The following is a 14,420-nucleotide window of genomic DNA, read 5'->3' as shown; positions in this document are numbered from 1 at the left end:
AGAGGGCTTACTATGCTAATTGAATACTAATGAAGCTCTTGCTTAAGTTGTTTTGTGTTACAATTATTTGCAACTATATTTCTTCTGGATTTATGGAAAGGGGAAGAATACGTCAAAGGTAGCAAGATTCTTAACTTAGCCTGAGTATTTGGGAGAAAGTATCTTGCCCCTTTTTCTTCTGTTCTTGCAACATTTATAAAGGGTTTTGTGCAGCACTAAGGAAAAGCAAAATATCATCATCATTATTACTGGCCTTTGTCCACAGTGGATTTCATCCAGATTCTAACCAGTGACTCTGTGACTAACAATCTGAGTCACTAAGTTTCATATGTTTATGTATTTCAACACAATTCCCAGGCTGAGAGGTTTTTTTTTTTAATTTATTTTCATGTTTCAGGGCTCAGAAGAAATAAATGCCATTCTGTATTTTTGAATCCAGGGTTACTGAGCGACAGACTCTAAAGCAACTCAGTATAAGGATTGAATTGCTCCTTCCGTAACAGATTAGTATTGGCAAAAGTTTAAAAACCACCAAAGTGTCAAAAAATCAGTATGTACTTTTAGGAGAAAAGTCTTCTAGCCTAGTGGAGAATTCAGGTGCCTATAAATATTTGTGTGTTTACCATGGTAGCAGTACAAGATAATCTCAGAATTTAAAATGCAGGGAACATACAACTAAAAGGTGAACAGAGAATGACAGGCAAACTCAAGTATGGTCACTGGTTGTTAACTTCGCAAAGACGTACCTCTTTGATCTTACAGCTCCTTCAAGGAAATACCAGAAAATGGACAGTCCGAGCTAAAAATACCCTTTTTGTGTGGAAAATTCCGTTATTTTAATAATTTTCTCATTCCCTCATCCATTCGCACACCAGCCCCAACTTCTCCGGATTGGTCATGTCACACCCCTCTTAAAAAGGCAAGTACCTTGCCATTTCCAGATCAACCGACTTTACAAGCATTTGCTCATACATTTTCACAGCATCTCAGATCAATGACACCTTACAGGCTCATAGGATTTGTCTAAGATTCTCTTCATGTCATCTTAGGTTAATCTCATCATTATATGCAATAGAGCAAATGATGCATCGCCCTCTCCTATAGATGAGCACATTAAGGCATATTATATTGATGTCATTGGCTCAGCCTCACTGGCTAAGATCATATGGCTTGTTAGTAAAAAAATAGAATCTTATTCCAAAGCTCTTCCACTCTACATGCAGCAGAAATTTGAGATTTAAAAAGAATTTTTGCCTCCAAATTCTCATAATGCAAGATTGAGAATTAAGCCTGGACGGATGAGCTGTTATTCTTGGATATCGGTCCTTGCAATTACTATTTATGATATCACATATTGTATCTTATTACATTAAGGCTGTCCAAAGTACCAAAGTATAATTAGATCACACAAAATGTTATCAAAATATAACAAGATAATAAATTTACTTTTTGAAATGATTTGTTAAAAAAAATGGTACATTTAAAAACCGGAAGAAAAATCTAATCAGTTTGTGTCAACTTTTATATTGCTTATTATAATTTCTCCCAAGTTCTTCCTGGAAAGTTCATTAATCAATTGTATTTGAAATCTCATCCTCTTCTTTTCTACTCCCTTTCACTTTAAGTCAATGCAATACATCCTGGAATACTCTTGATTTGCAATACCCAAGTCTGGAAACCACTAACCACATGTGGCCATTGAAAACTTTAAATGTGGCTACTTCAAACTGAGATGTGCTGTAAGCATAACATACACACTGGAGTTCAAATATTATGAAAAAATGAATAAACATGTCGCAATAAAGGTTGAAGTGATGTTTTTTCTATTGATTTAAATAAGATGACTTGTTAAAATTAAAAAACAATGATTTGTTCCTCATGCCTCAAAAAAATAATTTGGTCTTCTTAGAATAGTCCTATACAGGTCTATACAGCAAGTTCTTGAGCGTACATTCATAAGGTTCCTGTTGTCATTCAAGCAAGTTATATTTTTTTTCACTGTGATCCTCTTTGGTTTTACATCTGAATTAATGGTCTTTGTAAGGAAAGCTTTATGGACAGTTTTTCTTCCATCTTCCACAGTGTCTGAGCTGGGCTCAGAGTTGTTCCTTCTTGATTTCTGTCTAGCAGCTACACCTCTCATTTGTTTTGAGGTTCTTGCCCCTAATCTGGCCCGTGCACCCACGCTGAGCCTCTTATGGGTGAATTTGATTTTGACTTTGCAGCAGTAAGAGACAAAGTGGGATACTTTAAAGCATGCTTGGAGAACCACCTGCATTACATTCATCTGACAGCCTTAGTAAGCCTGGATTCCCACCCACGGCTTCTCCAGATAACTTGCCTGGTGGCGGTGGGGGCGCTGGGGGCCGGGGCAGGGGTGGGGGGCGGAGAAAGCGGGGGAGTGCTGGCGTGAAATTGCCTTAACTTGCTCCCCAAGGGAGTGTTGTGAACCCTGAAGTTTGACCACACCGTAATGATAGTACCTTTCAGTTTCCTGAAAGGTTTAGTGACGTTGGTTGTGTAGATACTTCCTGGGTTTGGTTTTCGACAATGCCAATGCAAGGTAGACTTTCACCTTTGGGAAAAGAGGTGAGAGGCACACTATCAAAAACGGCCCTGAACCAGGACCGCTGACAAGTACTGAGCGGAAAATGTTTACCCATGCGCTAGGAAAAGGTATCACCCAGTTCATAGGGGCCAGTGGGCAAGCCTGGTGCCCAGTCTTGGGGACCCAGGGTGCTGTCTTCCTTCCTCTGCGCTGGCATCTGGGAAAGCCTAACAAACAGTGCTCAGCACGGCCACGTCTGAATAATAGTTTTCCAACCTAGAGCGACATCAACTGATTATTATTTTCCCCTCAAACCAGGCAAAATCAGCATTCCTCTCCCTGCCGTGTGCCAGAACCCGAGCATGAGCAAAATAGTCTTTTGGAGAGAGAGGGCTGAGTCTGAGAACTGTGTCCAGCTCAGGGCTTCAAACCCAAAGAGGGGCTGCAAAGCACGCGACGGGACTGCAGAGACCAGGGGAATGAATATATATATGCAAGGAAAGCGGAGACTCTGAGGAATGGACAAAGAACCGGCACATTCGGTTGTGGGGAGGCTGGGATCAGGGGTTCAATTAACAAAAGATTCATAAAAGAGGCTGTCGAATCTGAGAGCGATTGCTGTTAACCGCAACTCGAAAGCGTTAGAATCTGATCAGATGGTCTCACAAAAGTGGCAAAGTGGATAATCTGTCAAGAATCGCTCTTTTCCGCATGAATGCGGTGAAGGAAAGACCCTACTTGGAATTCCAGATCCCAAACTTTGGGCTCTGGCCGGGGTGAAAACAATCACAGGGCTCTTGCAAACTCCGGGCTTGGCGGTTCGAGGATTTAAAAACACACATTTGGGTTAGTTTCGTCCACAGCCATGCTTGGAGAACATCCCACATCGCAGACTCTTTGACGGATTCGCTTGGGATGAAGAGCGCGTAAAAAATTAGCAGGAACGATTCAACGACATTGTTCGCTTGAAAGCTGGGACCGCAGCCTTGGGGAGGCGGGGGCCATGAGAACACTTTCTCTTCCTGTAAAATTCCAGCCGCGGGCAGCCGGGTCCGCCCGAGTCCCAGCGGGGAGCAGGCGGCGGGGCTCCGGGGCTCGCAGACGGGCGGCGGCCGCAAGGGACGCGCCCCGGGCCCGCGCTCAGGTGGAGCGCGCGCGGCTCCGCAGCTGCGCCCCGCGCCGCCGCCCTGCGCTCCCCGCCGCCGCCCGCGCCCCGGGACCCGCCGGGGAGGGGCCGGGCGGGGGGGACGCGGCGGCCGAGGCGCTGGAGCCGCGCCAGACGCGGGGTCCGCGGCGCGCGGTCCTTCGCCGCCGGATGGCCCGGGGCGGGGCGGCCTCGTCCCCGTCCCCAGCCGGGTCCCTAGTCCCATCCCCCTCCCAGCCCTCGGCTCTCCCAGATCCTTCCCCCGCGCCCTTCTTTCCTTCCCGCTTTCCCCGGGAGAAACATGGCCGGGAGCAGCGAGGAGGCGCCAGACTACGGGCGAGGCGTCGTGGTAAATGCAAACTCCCGATTTCTGGGCTGAGTCGTGCGCTCCCCGCTCTCTCCCCTCCCCTCCCCTCTCCTCCCCTCCCCTTCCTTCTTGGCTCCCTCCTTTTAGATTAAATGCTTGAAATGCATTCGGGTGAAATGCAAGCGGGCCACGGCTTTGTTCTCCCGTCCCGGCTCGGATCGCTTCCATACTCTCCTCCCAGCCGCCCCTCCCCGCGCCCGACCTGACCCCACACTTAACAGCCCTTCACCCCGCGTTCTCAGTGTCCCCCCTCCGCGCCCCTCCCCTCCACCCCCCAACTCGGGCCAGGAATCCAATACTCTAGCGCTAAGGCTGTGCGGTGCCGGGTTCCCACTCCTGCTAGCCACCAGGAGTCACCTTTGGGAGCAGCGCGGGTCTGTGAAGACCCCCGCGTGCTGCTCTTGTGGGCCCCCTTCCCTTTGTGCTTCCTCCTGACCGTTCCACGGCAGGCTTTAGGTTTTGTTTTCCAAAAGGATACCGAGGATTCTCGAGGGCAGCTAGGAAATAAAGTAGCTCAGATGGACGGAATTTGAACTTTGAAACGTGGGCTGGGACGCTGGGGTCTTTGCCGGAGCTTGACACAGGCTAGTGCCTCTGGAGCGCCAGTTGCCTTGTCTACAAACGGGAGACAGGGCATGCTGGACCTTTGAGCGAATTGGAGAGGTTGTATGCAAAATATCTATCTAGTAGTGTGTCCGTATGGGAGGATGTGGGATGATGGGTTCCCAGACTAGAGCCTCTTTATGCCTGGGAATCCCTCAAAAAGTCCATCAGAGGGTACCCATCTCTCAGTGCCCTGGAATCAAATCTGGTCTTACCCTGAGGCCACTGGCCTCCACTCCCACATCCTGTCCAGAATGGTTTCTATAGAAGGTGGTGGGTTTTACTGTATCAGGTTTAACAATGGTGAGGGTGGAGAGTGGGCCTCACTTGCTACATTAACATTCCCTTTTCCCCAGAAATCTGTGGTAGTCACAGATAAGGCATCTGTGACTATGCATGGATCCTTGGAGTAAAGGGGGTTGGGGAAGGAAACCCCACATGCTCACATAGAACTTATCAGGCTGAAATGTGTTGCTCAGTTCTTAATTTAGCAGCAGGACTTTTCCATCTTATTTTTATTTTTTATGTTTTTCAAGTAGGCTCCATGCCCAACATGGGGTTTGAACTCACAGACCCTGAGATCAAGAGTAAGATGTTCTACTGACTGAGCCAGCCAGGTGCTCCAGGACCTTTCCATCTAAGGATGAGGAGTTCATTTATTTAATCACTCTACACCTGTTGACTGTCCTGCAGGATTCCAGCCGGTGTTCTAGGCTCTAGGGATACAGCAGGGAACCACACAAAGCCCTGTCTTCCTGGGGCTCACATTCTAGAGAAGGGACATAAGTAAGCAAATACGTAAAGAAGATGAGCTCACATAGTGACTTGTGCGATGAAAAGAAGAGTGGGTAATGAGACACAGAGTGATTGGAGGAGGGCTGGGGGGCACTGCTTTTGCTCAGGTGGTCAGGATGGCCTCTTGGCAGTGATATTTGAGCCATGACCTGAAGGGTGAATAGGAGGTAACCATGTGAAAACTCAGAAGAAGAGATACAGGGCATACTGGTTGCAAAGAAACCATTGTATCCTGACAAGAAATCATCACACCCAATTTATGCTTAAAAAAAAAAAAAAAATCACTCTGGTTGCCATGGAGAGAACAGTCAAGCCTGGGGTGTGGGGAAGGAATGAAAATATAAAAAAGGAAATAAGTTCAATTCTGGACAAATTGAGTCTGTAAGGCCTACAGGTCAAGATGCACTGCAGGCAATTTAAAATTCATTTTTACAATTGAAGAGAGTGATTGGATAGACTTGGAAATCATCAGAAAATAGAAAAATATCTGATGCCTGGAGTGGATAGGGAAGCCTCCAGAAAATAGAAAAAACATCTGATACTTGGAGTGGATAGGGATGCCCCTTGAAAATGGGGGAGGGGGGGAATCATAAACTGTTGTTACGGGTAGAAATCTGGAAAGCCCCCAATGTAAGAGGCCGAGTGTCCAGGAGAAGTCCGATAAAGAGACCAAGAATGAATAGCAAAGTCCGAGAGAACAGAGAGGGTGATAGGTGTCTAGGGAACAGAGGTTTTTTCTTGGGGGGGGGGGCAGGTAGGGGGGCCATTAAGAGTGTCAGATACTGCAGAAAGAGCAAATGGGATAAAGACAGAAAGAGGCCATTGTGTTTAACAATGACAAAGCCATTAGCAGTGAGGATCATTTAAACAACCATCCCATCAGTTAGAATGGCTACAATATAGTACTTCTATTTAATAACATATACTCTTAAAAAGGAATTAGGTAAATTTATATGACTAATAAGGTAGGCAGATTGTTTAAATGTAAAAAGCAAATGATGGAACAGTATAAAGAGCCCATTCTCTTAGTATCAGAAGAAGCTCTCTGGGAAGCAAGATAATCTTGTGAAAGCTGGAGGGAGGCAGTGAGAGGGTCTCACGAGAGGTTGGAAACGACATGTAATGGGGACAGCCCTGGCATTGATGCCATTTTCTCCAGTAGAACTCGGGATAGTTAGATTAACTCAAGTTGGAAACAGGTAGGGAAGGCAAATTCAGAGTGAGTTCAATGTGCTGATGAAGCCCATGATATCTAGGGTAGAGAGGAAAGGCAAAGCTCAGAAGAGTATAGATACAGGAAAAAGAGAGCCCTCAGGATGATTGCAAAAAAATAAAAGGGAAGATTTAGTACTAGTGAGAGAAGAGGGGGCAGGTATTAGTAGCAAGAATTTATTGAGCACTTACTTTGTAGTTTTCCTGTGTTATTTGTTTGCTCCTTGCCGATCTGTGACATAGGAGTATGATCTCTGTTTACAGAGGAGGAAATGGAGGCACAGAGATTAGGTAAATCAGTCACGTAACTCGCAAATGACAGAAGCAAGATTTGAAGTCAGGTTTTACTCACTGTGCTTCATAAAAAGCTGTGATTTCAGTGAAGTACTTCAGAGGTGGGATTGGTCTGGAAGACTGGTTTCTGCTAATCTGGAATAAAGGTAGAGTAATTTGGGTTAAGGCAGGTGAAGGAGCCACAAGACAGAGTGGCTAGTAGGATGATCAAGGCAGGTTTGGGGGCTCTCTGGAAATGAGGTGGACGAGAAAATTCTCAGTTGGTAGAAACTGTGATAAAGATGACAAGGGGCATAGAGCCAGATGACTTAAGCGTAAAAGAGGTATGGTTTGTGCAAGAGAAGGGAATATTAAGAGATTTAAGATGCCTTTTGCCTACAGATGACTTTCAGGTGAATTGGGGAGATAGGACGTTAGTAGATTATTAACAATAAGTGGTAGTGGGGCGCCTGGGTGGCTCAGTCGGTTAAGCGTCCAACTTCGGCTCAGGTCATGACCTCAGGGTTCGTAAATTCAAGTCCCGCATCCAGCTGTCTGCTGTCCGCACAGAGCCCGCTTCAGATCCTCTCTCTCCCTCTTTCCCTACCCTTCCCCCATTCACTTGCAATCTCTCTCAGAAAATAAACAAACATTAAAAAACAACAACAATTAGTGGTAGCATATGTGAAGCCAAATAAACAATACAGACCCTGAGTTCAGAAACTTTGCTCAGGAGTGACTGGTCGCTTGATCTGGACCTAGTAAGGTCACCCGCCCATGGTTGGTACATCCTTGTTACTTCGCAGGGAGAGATAAAGATCTCTACCCATCTGGCCTTTTGAGATCAGGTTCTTAGATAGGTTTTGTTTTTTTTACCAAAGCATTATCGAGAGAATCATAGTACCTACACAGTGAGTTTGGAAGGAATAAGGAGAAGAGAAAAATCCAAAATGATTGTGGTATTTCTGTCATGGGTGGCTCCCACCTACCCCACCCCACCAAAGAATGGGGGCAGTATTGGAGATAAGTAATCAGATAATCCATCTACAACACAACTTTACTAGGTCGGGGCCAAACCCCCCACAGAAGAGGAAGGCAATGCGTGTGATATAAGGTATGAAGGTATTATTTGGTCTGTCGAGTCCCGTTTATTCTTCTGGTAGCAGAACCTGGAGCCCTTCTTTTAGGAAACTGCTTTTACACATTTTCTCCGTGTGTGTTGTGATTGCCTCCATCACTGCCCGCCTCCTTCCCTGGACCAGTCAACGTTTGTGTGTGAGATTCTTGGAAGCAGAGCGGAGGGATGAGACTCCTTTCCTCTCTGACAGTCAAGAGGTAGATGTGAGCCTAAAAATTGGCAGCAACCGTGGTCACTGCCTGAAGGAGAGAGTGAGGCCTAGGGTGTGGGGCTCAGAGGCCGAGAGGAGCAGGGATTTGCTTTTTGTATATGTTTCCAAACTATTTTTCTCCCTGGGGGAGAAACTTGAAAAATGGTGCAAGGCATGTTTTCGGCAAAAAATTATTTTTATCGATTTAGAAGTTTCTCAATATATCTTCAGATGAGAAAAAAGAGAACCCAAGTGAGTTCCGGGTTTAAATTTTGTATAAAATGGCTCAGTTAGTGTGTTTGTCGCTTCCCCAGCTTAGCCATGTTTTCTGCCTTTGAACAGAGAAAGCATTGTTCTGAATAAACTTAGAGCATATTATCTGTGATACTGAAACTATTTAAAGATTTCTTGTTTTGATTTTTTGAAAAGCAGATGAATAACATAATTATCTGCAGTTCGTAGCAGTCTCCATTCCTTCAGATTTAGGACTTCTTTGCAATGCAATTTGCATGCACCATTAAGAATTACAAGGGATAAGCCAGTAGTTTCTCTCTCTCTCTCTTTGTAAACAGCATATTACTTTTTTTTCCCCATCATAAGTGTAGTCTTTAACCCCCATCACCTATTTCACCCATTCTCCCCACCCACCTCCCATCTGTTAACCATCAGTTTGTTCTCTATAATTAAGAATCTGTTTCTTGATTTCTCTCTCTCTGTCTCTTTTCCCTTTACTTGTTTGTTTCTTAAAGTCCACACATGAATGAGATCATATGGTTATTTGTCTTTCTCTGACTTATTTTGCTTAGTGTTATACTCTCTAGCTCCATCCATGTTGTTGCAAATGGTAAGATTTCATTTTTTTTTTTTTTTACGGCGGGATAACATTTGTTTGTATATGTATATATACCTCATCTTCTTTATCCACTCATCTATTGATACATACTTGGGATGCTTCCATAGTTTGGCTATTGTAGATAATGCTGCTATGAACATCGGGGTGCACGTATCCCTTTGTTTTTGTACTTTTTTGGTAAATACCCTGTAGAATGATTCCTGGATCCTATAGTATTTTTAATACTTTTAATATTTTGAGGAACTTCCATACTGTTTTGCACAATGGCTGCTCCAGTTTGCGTTCCCACCAGCAGTGCACGAGGGTTCCTCTTTTTCCACATCCTTGCCAACATCTGTTGTTTGTACACCAGTAATTTCTTTATCTCTAGTTGCCTTTTATCTCAACAAGGAAAACACACTGAGACGCAGAATTAAAGCCCCCAAGGTCTCACAGCTATACACCCGTCCTCACATGTACGGGACTTCTAAGTCCATATGCTTGACCACTACTCCATGCTGCCTCTGAGCTACGAATTATCATGACAGCTCTTATGAAAAGGTTGGTTTTGTCATTTGCTTATCATTATTTTCTCCTCCTCCTCCCCCTCCTCCCCTCCTCCTCCTTCTTCTTCTTATTCCTCTTCTTCTTCTTCTTCTTCTTCTCCTCCCTCTCCTCCTCCCCATCTTTCTCTCCCTCCTCCTCCTTCCCTTTCCCCTTCCTCCTCCTCTTCTTCTCCTCCTTCTCCTCCTCCTCCTCCTCCTTCTTCTCCTCCTCCTCCTCCTCCTCCCCCTCTTCCCCCTCCTCCTCCTTCTTATTATTATTCCTCTTCTCCTCCTTCTTCTTCTTCTTCTTCTTCTTCTTCTTCTTCTTCTTCTTCTTCTCCTCCTCCTCCTCCTCCTCTTCCCCCTCCTCCTCCTTCTTATTATTCCTCTTCTCCTTCTTCTTCTTCTTCTTCTTCTTCTTCTTCTTCTCCTCCTCCTCCCCCTCCTCCCCCTCCTCCTCCTCCTTCTTCTTCTTCACCACCTCCTCCTCCTCCCCGCCTCTTTCTCCCCCTCCTCCTCCCTCCCTTACCCCTTTCCCCTTCCTCCTCCTCCTCCTCCTCCTTCCCTTTCCCCTTCTTCTTCTTCTTCTTCTTCTTCTTCTTCTTCTTCCTCTCCTCCTCATCTTTCTTCTTCTCCTTCTTCTTCTTAAGTAGGCTTCAGGCCCAGCACAGAGCTTACTGCAGGGCTTGAACTCACAACCCTGATATCAGGACCTGAGCTGTGATCAAAAGTTGGATGCTGAACTGACTGAGCCACCCAGGCACCCCTTTTTTGATCTTTTTGGTATCATTTATTAGGCACTTATTCACCAGGAAATGTCCTAGGAACTCTAAGATCTGTTCTATCTTTCTTTCTCTCTCTCTCTCTCTCTCTCTTTTGTTTTTCTTTATTTGTTTTAAACAATAGACATGTATTTCTCATAGTTCTGGAGGCTACAAGTCCAACACCAAGGTGCTGCCTGATTTCATTCCTGGTTAAGACAGTCTTGCTGACTTGTATGTGGCTGTCTTCCTATTCATCTCTTTGTGTCCACACATGGCAGAGAGAGAGAGGTAGAGGGAGGGTGGGAGGGAGAGAGAGAGAGAAAAAAAAAAACCAGAGAGAAGAAGATCACTAGAGATCTCATTATTTTTCTCTTATAAGAGCACTGATTCCATCACAAAAGCTCCACCCTCATGACCTAATGGCTTCCAAAAGGCCCCACCTCCTAATGTCATCATAATGCTTCAACATATGACTTTTAGGGGGGTATAATTCAGTCCATCGTCTCATAGAGGCAGCTTCTTTTTTTTTTTTTTAATTTTTTTTTATTTATTTTTGGGACAGAGAGAGACAGAGCATGAACGGGGGAGGGGCAGAGAGAGAGGGAGACACAGAATCGGAAACAGGCTCCAGGCTCCGAGCCATCAGCCCAGAGCCCGACGCGGGGCTCGAACTCACAGACCGCGAGATCGTGACCTGGCTGAAGTCGGACGCTTAACCAACTGCGCCACCCAGGCGCCCCAAGGCAGCTTCTTTTCAGTAACCTTCCAATGGGGTTGTTCCTACCTGCTTTGGAGACTCTCCGTTTTCTGTTAATCCTCACCCCAGCCCTGTCCAGAGGTTTTATTGTGTCTTATTTAAAGGAAGCGGCAACAGAGTCTCAGACAGGGTGAGTACTTTCTCTAGCATCACAGCCGAGTAAGCGTCAGAGCTAAGGTCTAGAACACAGAGAGGAATGTAGGCTCTGAGATGCAGCCAGAGCAGGGGGCAGTAAAGGGTTTGCATGGTCAGAAGAATGGGCTCCGAAGACCACTAGTGAATGATGCCACCACCTGGAAGGGTTCCAGGGAGTGGAGTGGGTAAGCGTGTGTGGTCTGGAAGGGGAGCCGGAAAATGCCGTGCACTTGAATGATCACCCTGGGGCCTCATGCTGGTTGGGGTTCTTTCCTGGACTTTACTGTGGCTTGCCAGAGGATCTTCTGAAGGCTCCTCACATACAGCTGGTGTTTAGGCTCTGACAGGGACCTGTGGTGTTAGTGGTTCCAGCAGGCCCAGGGAGTTCTCAGGGCTGGAAAACAGAGCTGCTGTGTGCAAATTCAACAGTTGCACGCAGCCAATTTGCTGATAGAAGCAGAGCAAATGTGATACTTTTCAAATATGCAGATGACACATACCATTTGGCTAACAATCTGCCGGTGGTAGATGTGAATTCCCAGAGCCTTGAATAGTGGTGCTCTGTATTATAAGGAGACAAACCAAGACAAATCAGTTTGGGCTGGAGCTCAGGTAGGATCGGGTAGTCTGCGGGTGGAGAATGTGTCATTCGTTAACTCGTTGAACATTTTTGAGCACGTACTATATTCCAGATCGGTGTCCTGAGCACTGGGGTGTCAACAGTGAATCAGACAGAGTCTCTGTCAGAAGGCACTAACGTTCTAATCGGGGGAGATAAGACAGAATACAGAGAGACATCCATGTGTCACATCCAGTGGGAATATGTGCTGTGAAGGAAAGTAAAGCTGGGTAAAAGGGATACAGCGATGAGTAGGAAGGAAGGGGGTGCTATTTTATGTAGGTGATCAGGTAAGGCCTCTCTGTGAAGGTGACATTTAAATGGAGACTGGAAGGAAGTGAAGTGTAAACCATGTAGAAATCTGGGGGAAGAGTACTGTAGGCAAGAGAAATAGCAGGTGTTGGTGCAGGAGCATGCTTGGCATTTTCAAGGATCAGCAAGAAGAATGTGGCTGAAGCAGAGAGAAGGAGGAAGGGAATCCCTGCAGACGAGTCAGAGAGGTAGCTCCTGTGGGCCACAGTGAAGACTCTGGATTGTGCTCAGAGGGAAATGGGAAGCCCTTGGGAGAAGATTAGCAGAAGACAGCCATGATATGATGTGCATTTTTAAATGAGCGCTCCAGCTGCCATGTTGGAATGGGGTGGAGGTGCCAACGTGGAAGCAGGGAGGCAAGCCTAACAACTATGGCAATGGTCCCGGAGAAATGATGGTGGCATGGACCGGGAGGCAGCAGTTGGGATGCTGAGAGCTGGTCCTGGTTGAATTTTGAAGGAATTGATCATGGGATTTGCTAATGGGTTTCGTGAGGGAACGAAAGAAAGAAGCCAACAACAGCTCCAACATTTTGACCTAAGCAAGTAGAAAAATAAGTTGTCCTTTGCTAAGATAGGGAAGGGATAAATTTGGAAGAAAATGCCATGAGTTTGCTTTGGCTGGCATTCGTGAACCCGGAACTGGAGTGGGAGTGGGTGGGGGCTGGACCATAAGTTGCCCTTTCAAAACCTGAGTAAGGTTTTGAGTCTTGGATGAGGAGGATGGAAAGTAGGGGGACATCCCAGCATTAAATGAAGTAAATGAGTTCTATAACAGGTAAGACCGAGTGAGTCAGAGGCTAGAAGAGGCAGGAGTCTTCTCAAGCAGCCTGAATGAGAGCCTTTAAAAAGACAGAGAGCTACAAGGAGCCCATTTACAAAGAGTTTGGGAGAAAAAATCAGAGAGTAGGCACAGTCAGCAAGGCTTCCAGAAGAAAGTGGGGCCTGACCTGAGCTTCTGTGGAGGAGGCTGAGCTTGAGATACAGAGGAAGAGGGGGAAAGAAAGGGGCATGCGGGTGCAAGACAGACACATGCACAGAACCCAGAGAGCTGCGAAGGGTCACAACTTGATAGAAGACCACTCTGAGGATGGGAAGGCGATGGTTTCAGGCATTGGGCTGGGAAATTAGGATGGCTGTGCATTATGAAAGCTTAAAGCTGAAGAGAGGAGTCTGACAGAAACGTGCAGGAGTCATTAAAGAATACGAACCTGCAATACAGCTATGGAATAAGTTGAGTGCTAACACGTCCCTGTTGCATCCTTTCTCGATGATCTGAAAGTAACAGTAACTCACTCTTCACCTTCATTTTCTCTCCCACATCTTCACTTTTCTAACCATACAACTTGCACAACCAGTGCTCAGCAAGAGTGGGATTTGCTGGCACTCTGTCCACTACATGTATAGGCAGTTTCTGGAGCAGTTTTTCCCGCTAGGACCGGCTGGAGTTCCATATTAATATAATTATGAACATAGTGTTACTTATAGTCATACACGATGTAACGTAGACATAAATTATGCATTTACACATATCCGCTCTTACAAACACTGCTATCAGGTGAGCCGTAAGACAGTAAGTTGATACTTCGTCGTATAACCCACCAAAAGTTAGGAATGGAATTCTCCGTTCATTTCAGGACTAGATTCTTTATCAGTTTTCGTGAAACAAATTTCCCACTGATCTTTTCATAGGTTGACAGAATGTAATTTAATGTCATATTGATCGTCGGACCTTTTCTCTGTTTTCAATATTAGTCTTTTTCCAAATGATCTTCTTTTTTGTTTATTTATGCTTTAAAAATAAATTTCCAATGAAAAATATTGTAACCGAAGTAATTTGATTTGCAGATTACGGATGACTGGCCAGGATATGACTTGAATTTATTCACGTATCCACAGCACTATTATGGAGATTTGGAGTATGTCCTCATACCTCATGGCATCGTTGTGGACAGGTGAGTGTTATTTCTTGGCGTCAGTCTCGGTCCTGTGCTGGCTGGCCCTCTCTTGTGTGAATCATACAATACACTTTACACCCCTCCTCCTGAGTCTCTCTCACATAGAGGCAGACAGAGCTTTTATAGGACAGAGCATTTGGAATAAAATGAGTCTCTACTTGGACTGAACTGTTTACCTGGACATTTCAGGGGAAATGGTAAGAATATATATATATATATATTATAAGTA

General features: G+C 45.5%; 1 protein-coding gene across 1 annotated transcript in view; it reads left to right on the top strand.

Moving 5' to 3' along the window:
• Positions 1-3,860: 3,860 nt before the first annotated feature.
• PRTFDC1 (phosphoribosyl transferase domain containing 1) overlaps positions 3,861-14,420 on the top strand; it is a 98,899-nt gene continuing 88,339 nt past the window's right edge. The window contains exons 1-2 of the mRNA XM_006933313.5: positions 3,861-4,041; positions 14,082-14,188. Of these exons, the coding sequence (XP_006933375.1) occupies positions 3,994-4,041; positions 14,082-14,188 (155 nt within the window). The 5' untranslated portion in view covers positions 3,861-3,993. The remainder of the gene's footprint in view (positions 4,042-14,081; positions 14,189-14,420) is intronic.

This window comes from Felis catus, chromosome B4 (assembly GCF_018350175.1).
Source record: "Felis catus isolate Fca126 chromosome B4, F.catus_Fca126_mat1.0, whole genome shotgun sequence".
Classification (NCBI taxonomy): domain Eukaryota; kingdom Metazoa; phylum Chordata; class Mammalia; order Carnivora; family Felidae; genus Felis; species Felis catus.
The sequence above is the reverse complement of the archived record's forward strand: the minus strand, read 5'-3'. Positions and strand labels throughout refer to the sequence as shown.